This window comes from Myotis lucifugus, unplaced genomic scaffold, assembly GCF_000147115.1.
Source record: "Myotis lucifugus unplaced genomic scaffold, Myoluc2.0 scaffold_373, whole genome shotgun sequence".
NCBI classification, from domain to species: Eukaryota; Metazoa; Chordata; class Mammalia; order Chiroptera; family Vespertilionidae; genus Myotis; species Myotis lucifugus.
In genome coordinates, this window is record NW_005871421.1 from 767164 (window position 1) to 778439 (window position 11276).

The 11276-nt window shown below is 54.9% G+C and overlaps 2 protein-coding genes across 2 annotated transcripts in view; one reads left to right on the forward strand and one right to left on the reverse strand.

Moving 5' to 3' along the window:
• The window catches only part of ACTN3 (actinin alpha 3), a 13130-nt gene extending 9579 nt beyond the window's left edge, over window positions 1-3551 (forward strand). Inside the window, exons 13-21 of the mRNA XM_006101609.3 lie at window positions 331-439; window positions 523-663; window positions 932-1114; window positions 1529-1663; window positions 1739-1918; window positions 2301-2447; window positions 2536-2601; window positions 3078-3236; window positions 3317-3551. Of these exons, the coding sequence (XP_006101671.3) occupies window positions 331-439; window positions 523-663; window positions 932-1114; window positions 1529-1663; window positions 1739-1918; window positions 2301-2447; window positions 2536-2601; window positions 3078-3236; window positions 3317-3475 (1279 nt within the window). The 3' untranslated portion in view covers window positions 3476-3551. The remainder of the gene's footprint in view (window positions 1-330; window positions 440-522; window positions 664-931; window positions 1115-1528; window positions 1664-1738; window positions 1919-2300; window positions 2448-2535; window positions 2602-3077; window positions 3237-3316) is intronic.
• A 185-nt stretch (window positions 3552-3736) lies between these two features.
• CTSF (cathepsin F) lies at window positions 3737-8658 on the reverse strand. Its single transcript, XM_006101611.3, is given in 14 exon segments — window positions 3737-4295; window positions 4381-4439; window positions 4816-4906; window positions 5005-5069; window positions 5150-5269; window positions 6094-6174; window positions 6254-6350; window positions 6439-6584; window positions 6706-6819; window positions 7397-7472; window positions 7601-7720; window positions 7723-7836; window positions 8094-8192; window positions 8369-8658. Coding segments are annotated over 14 exon segments (1470 nt in total). The 5' UTR covers window positions 8582-8658; the 3' UTR covers window positions 3737-4220.
• Window positions 8659-11276: the final 2618 nt, after the last annotated feature.

Consider the following 11276-nt stretch of genomic DNA (forward strand, 5'->3'; position numbering starts at 1 on the left):
TACCGCCACTCACTGACCCTCACCAACCCCATGGCCGCCCGCTCCCTTCAGCTTCGCACCGGGTTGGCTACCGTCTTGGCACCTCCTCCAGTAAACCCGCCCCTTTTCGCATAACCCCGCCCCTCCATTCAAACTCCTGAGGGACAAGCTGAAACCAGTGGGAACCCCTATTCCCCTAGGGCCACGCTGGGAACGCCCCCTTCAGGAAAGCCCCGCTTCACCCCCACCTGCCCTGGCTTTCTTACACCTTCACCACCATCCGGGGTGTGGATCAGGAGGAAATCTGGGCTGCGGTCTGGCCCCCCAGTCACCCCCTCTTCTCGCCCCCAGTGAGCTAGACTACCATGAGGCTGCCTCAGTGAACAGCCGCTGCCAGGCCATCTGCGACCAGTGGGACAACCTGGGCACGCTGACCCAGAAGAGGCGGGATGCGCTTGAGGTGAGGCTGGGGGCTGGACTGGAGACAGGTGAGGGGGCCTGTTGGGCAAACTGCTGACTCTCCGCCATTCCTGCGGCCTTCAGAGGATGGAGAAGCTGCTGGAGACCATCGACCAGCTGCAGCTGGAGTTTGCACGGCGGGCAGCACCTTTCAACAACTGGCTGGATGGCGCCGTGGAGGACCTGCAGGACGTCTGGCTGGTGCACTCCGTGGAGGAGACCCAGGTGGGCGTGGGTGTTCCGGGGGGAGGGGGCGGAGGGCTGCATGAGATGACAGGGAAGCTGGCCTAAAATGCTGTCGGCCACTCCCTTAGGCTCTTGAGGAATGGGGGGAAGGAAAACCTGTTTCTGAGAGCTGGACTGGGAGACAGGACTGGGTTCTTGAGCCAGCCCTGCCCTGGACCCACTGGATGGCCTGGAGCACGGTGCTGCCCCTTCTCTCGCTTACAGGAAGTGGGGGTCCTGGCTGATCCTGCCTGCCTGTTGCCCCCAGAGCCTGCTGACAGCACATGAGCAGTTCAAGGCGACGTTGCCCGAGGCTGACCGAGAGCGGGGTGCCATCCTGGGCATCCAGGGTGAGATCCAGAAGATCTGCCAGACTTATGGGCTGCGGCCCAGCTTGACCAACCCCTACCTCACGCTCAGCGCACAGGACATCAACACCAAGTGGGACACGGTCAGTGCTGCCTGTGGCCACCCCCTGCTTCCCACCTGCTCCTGAGACCGCTCATCGCCCTGAAACCTCAGGTGTCCCAAAATAAGGGTCTACGGTCTGCCACAGACGCCATGTGGTGCTGGACAAGTCACCCTGCCTGTCAGCCGTATCTGTAAAGAGGCCCTAACAGCAGCATTTTCCTGTCAGGCCTGATGTGAAATATAATGAAATCTGATGTGTGGGCATCCTTCACAAAACAGTTAGTTATAAATGAAGTTGATGCCCCATTTACTGATGAGGAAACAAGCCTAGAGAGGTTGAGTGATTTGCCCCAGCGCCTGCCCAGCAAGCCGACACCTTGGTTCAGAGCAGCAGGGGTTGTTTGAGGGGCAGGATTCCTCCAGAGCTGCCCTGGCACAGCCACTCCCCTTTCAGGTCCGAAAGCTGGTGCCCAGCCGTGACCAGATGCTGCAGGAGGAGCTGGCACGGCAGCAGGTGAATGAGAGGCTCCGGCGACAGTTTGCAGCCCAGGCCAATGCGATTGGGCCCTGGATCCAGGGGAAGATGGAGGTAAGGCTTGTCAGTGAGGCAGGAGCTGGGCCACCAAGAACTGGGAGTTCTCATGCTGCCCGGGTCCCCCTGCAGGAGGTGGGGCGCCTGGCAGTGGGTATGGCTGGCTCTCTGGAGGAGCAGATGGCTGGACTGAGGCAGCAGGAGCAGATCATCATCAACTATAAGAACAACGTTGACCGGCTGGAGGGCGACCACCAGCTGCTGCAGGAGAGCCTGGTGTTCGACAATAAGCACACCGTCTACGGCATGGAGGTGGGGAGGCGGCACTGGCTGGGAAGCTTGGCGCGGCCACACCTGGAAACAGCACGTCTGTTCCAGGAGGGTCCCAATTCAGCTTGGCCACATCCCCCAATGTACCTATGGGGATATTGAGACCCACGAGTGAAAAGTGACCTGTCCAGAATCATATAGCAATCTAAAGCCAGGCCAGATTGGATCAATACTTAATACATAATAAATCATCAAACTTTAAGGCAGTAAGGGCCACTGGAGGTCACTCAGTGGAACCTCCAGATGGGTACGGAGGCCCAGAGAGAAGACTTACCCAGGGTCTCACAGTGGGTTGGGGGTGGAGCTAGAGCTCGTGGCCAGGCACTGGCTGCCCACTGACTTAGCCCATCTCCTGCTCTCCCAGCACATCCGTGTGGGCTGGGAGCAGCTGCTCACCACCATTGCCCGCACCATCAACGAGGTGGAGAACCAGGTACTGACCCGAGACGCCAAGGGCCTGAGCCAGGATCAGCTCAATGAGTTCCGGGCCTCCTTCAACCACTTTGACCGGGTCAGCAAGGGCCCAGCCTAGTGGGGTGGTGGACCAGGGTGCTGGTGGGGTTTAAGGACCAAGCCTGACACCCACTTACCCACTACAGAAGCGGAATGGGATGATGGAGCCTGATGACTTCCGGGCTTGCCTCATCTCCATGGGCTATGACCTGGTGAGTGCCCCTCACCCTCCACCCATCAGTACCCTGTCCTACATGGATCACCTGCTATGTGCCTCCCACCTTAACATCCATGATCTCATTTTCTCCTCTTCACACCCACTGAGGCTAGGCAGAATTAGACCATTCCAGACAGGGGCTAGCAAAGGCTCACAGAGGTAGATTAACTTGTTCAAAGATACATAGCTGGAAATTTGGACCTAGTTCTGTGTCTCCAAAACTTGAGTTTGCAGCACTACAGGGAGTCCCGGGACAAAAGACCAGGACCAATGGGCAAAAGGGGCACTGCCACAGGCAGGAAGCAGATTCAGCCTAGTGGACAGGACTTCCTAAAGGCAGAGCTGACAGAGGCTGCAGACTAGGGAGAAAGGGAGCACCCTGTTCCTGGGGTTGTGCAGCCAAGGCTGGACATGTAGAGCCCTCCTGGCTTTAGCACCCGTGGGCACAATGCCCGGCCTCTATCCCTACAGGGGGAAGTGGAGTTTGCTCGCATTATGAACATGGTGGACCCCAATGCGGCTGGGGTCGTGACCTTCCAGGCCTTCATTGACTTCATGACCCGAGAAACAGCCGAGACTGATACAGCTGAGCAAGTTGTGGCCTCCTTCAAGATCCTGGCGGGAGACAAGGTGGGTCCCTGGCATGGAGGGGCTGGCGGGCTGGGGCAGGGAATAGGACCTGTGGGCCCTCAATACCTCTTCTCCCTCAGAACTACATCACTCCAGAGGAGCTGCGGCGGGAGCTCCCAGCTGAGCAGGCTGAGTACTGCATCCGACGAATGACCCCCTACAAGGGGCCTGGGGTTCCAGCTGGAGCCCTGGACTACATGGCCTTCTCCAGTGCCCTCTATGGTGAGAGTGACCTCTAACTTCAAACCCTGATGAGGTTTTCCAGGAAAGAGGGTGTTCCCCCTGACTGATCCCATCCATCTCAGAGCACGGGCCCCTAAGAATGACCAGAAAACTCTTTCGGAATAAAGATCCATCCATGGGTTTCACTCTGTCTCCTTTTGGTTCCTGAAGCAGAAGCTGGGCCCTAGGCTCCTGGGCAGGACTAAATGCCTGACCTTAACCCTCCAGAGGTCCCCACTGCCCCTCCTTGACCTCAGGGACTGAGCATTCACACCACATTGGAGCTGAGGACACCTCTTTATTGCTGTTAGAAAAGGGTGGTTACAACAGTTTGTCTGGACATGAAAGGGGATACTGTCCCCAACTCCAGGGAACCAGAATTTATAACGTCAGAGAAAAGCCAGGTCAGGAACCCAGAGCTACTGAGGACAAGCTGAATTTAAGACCAGAATATCTGTTTCCCACCTGTTCCTTGCCTAAGCCCAGGGTTCTTGGCCCAGCTTCAGCTGCCAAGACATCATCCTTCACCCCAAGACCCTCCTGGCTACCACAACTTAACAAAGGTGCAGCTGGGGAACTTCAGAGTGGGGGTTGGGTGGAGGGGATAGGGGCTGTACCCCTCACCCAGTGCCCTTTGCTCACCCTGAGGTACCCGGCACCCATCCCTGAGCCAGCTGTGCCTCCTGGGGAGGGACCTGGAAATGCAGGCCAGGCTCGGGGAGGGACTGCCCTGGTCAGCACCAGGTCCTGAGCTGCCGCTCCTCAGTTCACTACTGCTGAGCTGGCCATGACATTCACACCACAGGCCCCAGACCCACGGTGCAAGTAGTAGTAGCCCTGGAAGAGAGGGGAAGGGGGGTTGGTGAGGGCACTAGGGCAGGGTGGGGGCTGGAGGGCCAGGGGCTGAGCAGGCAAGACTCACCTCCTCACCCCAGTCAGTGCCCCAGCTGTTCTTGATGGCCCAGAAGGGAACATCGGAGCCTGGAAAGTAGTGGGGAGTGCAGGGAGTCAGGGCCCCAAGCACTCTACACTCTTCAAATATCTGCTGTAAGCCTACTGTGTGACAGGTACTAGGAAAAGAGCAGGAAAGAGACAGGCCCACCTACCACCCTCCTGGAGACCTGGGGCTCTAGGGTTTAGGAAGGGTACCTACTTACTCCCCTCATGCAGGTTAGCTGTCCGTACTGCCTCAGCCTTCCCATCCACAGAGGGGATGGATGATCCCACCTGGCCCACAGCTGGGGGAAAGGGTTCCTAGGCTTTCCCCAGACTTCCCCCTAGAGGTCCTGAGATGCTGTGGTTCAACCTCTGCCTGTGACCTGGGGTGGCTGGGCAGAGAGGGGTCAGCAGAACTCACGGTTGCCATAGCCCACGAGCAGTACAGCATGGTCAATGAACCAACGGCTGCAGAGAGGCCGCAGGGGGTGGGAGATTCCATGGCGGTAGAACTGAGGAGGGAGAATAAGCAATAGGAGGCCAACTCCAAGGAGAGGTAGGGGAGGAGTCAACAAGAAATGGAGCAGGGGCAGGGGGGCTAGGGCCTTACCTGCATGCCAAAGGCGTTGATGGCAATGGAGATGGGGCCGTTCTTGGCCAGCCAGGCCGCCAGCTCTGAGACAGGAGAGGGGCAGTATCAGGGGCCCCCGGGCCCCAGCCACACGTGGCCTGTCCCCATCCCATCCCTCACTCACCTTGCTCATTGTGGCTTAGCTCTACTGAATCATTGATGTAAACCTTGACCTTCTGGGCAGAGAAGCTGCAGGTCTGCAAGTGGCCACTGTAGCTGTAGTCATCCTCTGTCTCCAGCCCTCCTGGGCAACGGTGGGGAGTCGATGGGGAAGTAGAGAAAAGGTGGACTCTGTTTAGCATACACTCAGTCTTCTCCTAGCCAGAGGCTATGCTAAGCCCCTTATCCACAAGGCTTCACATTCCTCATCCAACCCAGAACACAGGCCATCCCCTCTGCGGAAAAGCCTCAATCTAGAGTGTCAACTCAGGGGGTTGAGGGAGTAACCAGTGAGAAATGTGGCAGAGATGGAACTCGCCCCCAACTGCTGACTCCTCGCTTGTCCCTGCCTTCCTAGGGCCCTTGACCTTGGCTTGCTTGTCCTGCTCTGACAGAACTAGCCCTGACTCTGCCCATCTCTTGTAGGGCATGTGTGGGTCCCCACTGGCCCCGATCCCGCCAGGCTTCCAGACCAGTTTCTATGCGGCCACTTCAGTCCCTCAGCCCTTTATCCTTTTCTCTGCAGCCCACTGCTTGACTGAATTGCCAATTTAATTCAACACCTCCCCTCAAGAGTGAGGTGAGTTATCACCTGGTTTAGCAGTGGCTAGAAATACAGACCTCCAAGCAACAAAAATATCAAGACCCTGTTATGTGCCAGGGACTTGACATATATTTCCTCACCTGATACTCAAGGCAATCCTATGAGGTGGGCATGAGCCCCATTTCACAGATGAGGCAACTGAGGCTCTGAGAGAGCTGACTTGCCCAAGGACTTCAGGGTCAGCACGAAGGCTTAAACCCAGTTCACGTGACTCCCATGCTTATGTCTCTCCCCCTCACAAAATGTGACTTCAGGTGGAGGGAGAAGTGGCTCCCACTGTCCCTCCTGACCCCATTAATGCATACCCAAAGTCTCTATGGCCGAATAGGCGTTGGAGGGCAAGCCACCCATGCAGGCCTTGTCCACTGTGTCACAGTCCACGAGCTCTAGGAGACATACGGCCAGTCCCAAGGAGCCCTTGGGAGGAGCTGGGCTGGGCACAGGGGGGTACAGCGGGATGCTCACCCTGCTCAGAGAGGGAGAGCAGGTCCCCCCGTTTCAGGAACCACTGGCCCTCCACGTTGCCTGTAACTGAGAAGGCCCAGCAAGAACCACACATGCCCTACAAGAGATGGGCAGAGTCAGGGCTGGGTCTCTTCCCAACCCCAGGGCAATCCTCATGTCCCACCCTCACTTCTGAGGGGTCCAACCTGGTTCTTGACTTTGGTGACAGCCCCTTTTTTCCTCCAGTCCCACTCAGGTGGGGCAGGGTCGCCAACGAACTTGACTAGGCGCATCTTCTTGCCAAGCTCCTCTTTTAGGAGGGGATTCAGGTAGATGGTGCGGAACTCCTCCTCTGTGGGCAGAGGTGGGCAGCGGATGGGGGTGGGGGAGTTTTCTAAGACAGCCCTGATCAGGGCCTTAGAAACAGGTCCTGTCTCTTCTAGGCTCCATGATGGCTCTGGCCACCAGCCTACCTGTGAGGTCACTGAACTTGGTGACTCCATACTGAGCTGTGCCACGGTCCAGGGCCTGGATCTTCTGTGCTTTTATCATGTTATTGATAAAGATGGACATGCGCCACTGGGCTTCTGAGGACCAAGGAGCAGGAGAGGAGGGGCTGGGACTCCAGGCGGATCATAAAGGAGGGGTGCCTGGGGCTAACTGGCAGAGGTTTCCCTGGGGAGTGGGTGGGCTCTGTAAGCTCAGGAAGGACCGAACCCTGGAGCAGGTAAGGGTGGGGGGCAGATCTGCAAGTGATAAGATTGGGGGGGGTGACAAACTTTTGGGGCCAAACTGGGGTGATGACTTCTCAGATGTGAAGGCAGAACCAGAACGGGCTCCAAAGAGCACCCCCAGACAGGAGGTCATAGGAAAAGGCCACCACGCCAGGGGCCTCCAGCAGAGAAAAATCTGTCCTTTGCTCCAGCCCACTCAACCCAGAATGATGGAGGCCCATGGTTTCTGACCAGGAAGATCCGATGGGAGAAAGAGTCAGATCCCTGAGGTAGCCGCCCAATCCTGGGAAATTGGGCAAGAACGTGGGGATTTAGGAGTCCTTGAAAGGATGCACTACCTCTCCTGGTCTTCCCCTCCCAACACCAAGGTGCCAAAGTGGGGGAAGGCCTGATCTGTTTGGGACTCGTACACCCCAGGCTGGGTCCTCACCCTCCTCCGTCTCATATGTCCGGTTATAGGTGGTGATAAAGTACTTGAAGAGCGAAGCCATTCTCACATAAAAGTCCTGGAAAGGCAGAGGGGTCTTTACAAGGAGTCCTTCTCAGATTGACCAGGGAGCCCCAGGCCAGGGTGAGAGGAAGAGAGGGGATATAAGGCAGCAGCCAGCTCCCCAGAGAGAGGAGGACTCCTCACCTGGGGTAGAGGGTCCCTGTCCGACAGCGGGAGGAGTGGACTGGAAGTCTCATTTTTGTCATCTGGATAGGATTGGAACAAAGAAGTCAAGGCTAAACCCTGAATGAAGTCTGACCCAGGCTATCCCCGCATCCTTGAGCGATCCCAGCACCTTTCATCTTGGTATCCACTGGGCCACAGTCCTGCTTCAGCAACGCATGTTTTCCTAGCTCATAGGAGACTTCAAAGCTGCAGAGCTAGGGGGAGAGGAGAAGGCCAGTCTGGGGGCCCTCGGCTAGATGGCGCTGGAGGCCTCCCAGATGAGGATCACCCCCAAGGCAATCACCCCCACGGTGGGGACATCTTACCTTTTAAAGCATGGTCTCTGGCCCGCGTCCAGGGAAGTGACCTGAGTAGCTGTTGCCTCAGATCCCTTCCCTTTGGCTTGACCCACCGCCCCAACTGCTGCCAGATTCAGCCCGGCACAGGGAAACGGGGGAGCCCCATCACTCACCAGGGTTTTCTTAGTCACAGGGAGCTGGCACACCATGGGGTCCGTGCAGGGCAGCTCCTCCAGCGTCACCTTCAGAGAGTACAGCGACCCTCGGCCCGCCTGGTTGGAGGGGTGGGTGGGGCGGGTGAGGCGGGCACAGCCACTCCCACCGCAGCCCCTCCTCCCCCATCCCAATCAAAGGCGCCCAGCCGTCCAGTGCCCCCACCCTAAGTTTAGGCCAAAGTTCCTATCTCTCGGACTAGGGCCCCGCGTCCCCGCCCCAGCCGCGTCCTCACTCGGCGGACGCGACCGCTCACGGTCCCCAGCACGGCCCGCGCCCCGGCAGCCAGGCCGCGGTTGTATGTGTCCAGGGCGAAGCGGGCGGGCCGCCGCAGCAGCTCCGGGGACGCGGGCTCCCAGGCCTGCGCGCCGGCGTCTCGGCGGGACGGGGCGGGGGTAGCGGCCGGGAGCAGCCCCAGCAACCACAGCAGCGGCAGCCAGGACGCCATCGCGAGGGCGAAGCCGGCGGCGGAGCCCACAGACAGCTCCGACCAACCGACCCGACTGAGCAGTCCGAGACCTTGGGGCCCGAAGCCCCGCCCCGCTCCTGGGCACCGACCAATGGACGTCCGTTTGGGGCGCCTGCGCACTCATTTGTTTACGCGAGGCACGTGGGGCGCGCTGACTGCGCAGGTGGGTGGGGTCCAGCCCGGCGGGGATGAGCGGGTCCTGGCACAATCCCCGTCTGCAGGAGCCCCAGCCTGGGAATAACCCTCTTAGGTCTCCGGAGCCAGCCTAAGAATAAAAATAACTAACATTTATTGCATTTTTATTACATGTTAACATATAATCGTTGTAGCAGTCCTGCGAAGTAGATGTAATCCCAATTTAATAATTAAGGAACTAGAGCAGCGGTTCTCAACCTGTGGGTCGTGACCCCTTTGGGGGTCGAACAACCCTTTCACAGGGGTCGCCTAAGACCGTGGGAAAACACATATATAATTACATATTGTTTTTGTGATTAATCACTATGCTTTAATTATGTTCAATTTGTAACAATGAAATTGGGGGTCGCCACAACATGAGGAACTGTATTAAAGGGTCGCGGCATTAGGAAGGTTGAGAACCATTGAACTAGAGGCTTAGAGAGATTAAACGGTTTACCAAAGATCGGATAAGTGATGGAGCAGGACTTGAACCCAGAGAGTTGGCCTCAGAGCCTGGATTCACAGTTCGATTCTTCTTTGAGGCCTCTCATCAGCAAAATGACAGCTAATATTCCCTGGATTGGCAGTTAGTTCCTCAGGCTATTGTGAGGGTCAAACAAAACCATGCAACCATTCGGCACTCCTCAGGGCCTAGCAAGAGGAGATGTTAGGACAAGGGTCTCAACGCCTGGGCCATTCTTACTAAATACTATTCTTGCTAAATATTAAACTGTGGCACAGTATTTTGCAGGCCAGCTGTAAATAGGATGAGCTTGACATTAAGGGTAGCCAACTGAAATCAATGAGTAATTGACCAAATAGTGTATGTAAGCAATGGTAAGCTTCTGGGAGATCGAGCTTTGGGTATGAATCCCCTCTTCTTTACTTGCTGCGAGTAAATAAAACTACCTTGCAACAACCACGTATCCTTCTTGAATAGAGCACCCCAAGCCGCGAACCACCTGAGTTGGGTAACAGAGGCATGAGCAGTTACATTAGGCTAGCGCTGTCTGTCTACTGGAGCTCACAGTCTAGTGGAGAGACAGATGAGAAAAAGAAATATTCCTGCATGACATGCCAAGCTGAGGGAGAAGAAAAAGGGAAGAGAGCATCTAAGGGAGTTAGAGAAGTCACAGAGTGGGTGGAGGGTTACCTTATAATTGGAGAGTGAGGGAAACTGATGTTAAAGATCACCTAGTCTAGTCCTGGCAGGTGTGACTCAGAGGATACACGTTTTAAAGGGCCTGATGCTGTTGCACTTTGGTTAGTAAACTACAACCTGAGGGCCAGGTCTGGCAGACTGCCTATTTTGGAAAGAAAGTTTTATTGGAACACAGCCCTGTCCATTTAGTTCAGCTATTATCTATAATTGCTTTCACAGGACAAAAGCAAAAATGAGCCTTGTGACAGAGACCATGTCGCTCACAAAGCCAAAATATTTTACTATTTGATCCTCCACAGAAAGTCTGCTGACCCTGCCGTAGCGTTTCTCACCTGGGTCATGTGTAACTTCAGGAGAATGCAGCAGTATTCCAGGGGGGAAGCCAAAATAGAAATGCTAAATATACCATGTCTTCCCAAGGGGCAGTTTAACTCAAATATAAATAATTTCCAGCATCATTTTTATATTAAAACAAATATGAAAATATTATGAAGTAGGGTGTAAATTCTGCATAACTTTCAAAAGTGAAAGACTTTAAAGAAATTCATCTCATGCCTTTCAGGTCAGCACTGCTTCCCTCTACTTCCTCCACGCCCCAATCCCTCACACCTGACCAAGATGCTTGTTTATGTTCCTCCATTCAAAAGGAAACTTGGGTGGAAAAGTTGAGAAATGCTGTTTTCATACAAAGTGGACGTTTATGTGCCAGCAAATGGTGAGTGGTGGAGATCTGAGGCTTTACATTACCTATGCCAGCAGGTGAGGCAGGCTGTGTCTAAGAGCTCTTAACCACCCTACCTCACAGAATCAGGCACATGTAGGCTTCTGGCTCACACAGACCTGGGCTTGGATCCTGGCTCTCCAACAAACTACCCTTATGACTCTGGGTAAGTTACTTTCCCTAGCCAAGCCTTCATTTCATCAGCTGCAAGATGGCGATTAAAATACATATTTCATAGGTGGCCATGAGGAGTCTAAGAAATCATGGAGGGAAAGTGTTCTGCACAAGTAACTATTAACACGTTAGCTAAATTTCCAGAATATATAAAGAATGCTGAAAAATAAAAAAAACAAAATGGTCAAAATCAATTGAAAAGTGGGTAGAAGGCATGGGCATTATATCGAAAAGGAAATAAAAATAGCTTTAAATGTATGAAATATGCAACTTCACTCATAAAAGAAATAAGAACACAACTCAAATAAGATGCCATTTTTCACCTACTGATGGTAAAGATTTAAACATTTGATAACATTCTATTGTTGAGAGTGGGAAAAGAAGTATAGTTATACAATATTGATGATAATGCAAGTTGTGGAGGGTAATCAGTAATATCT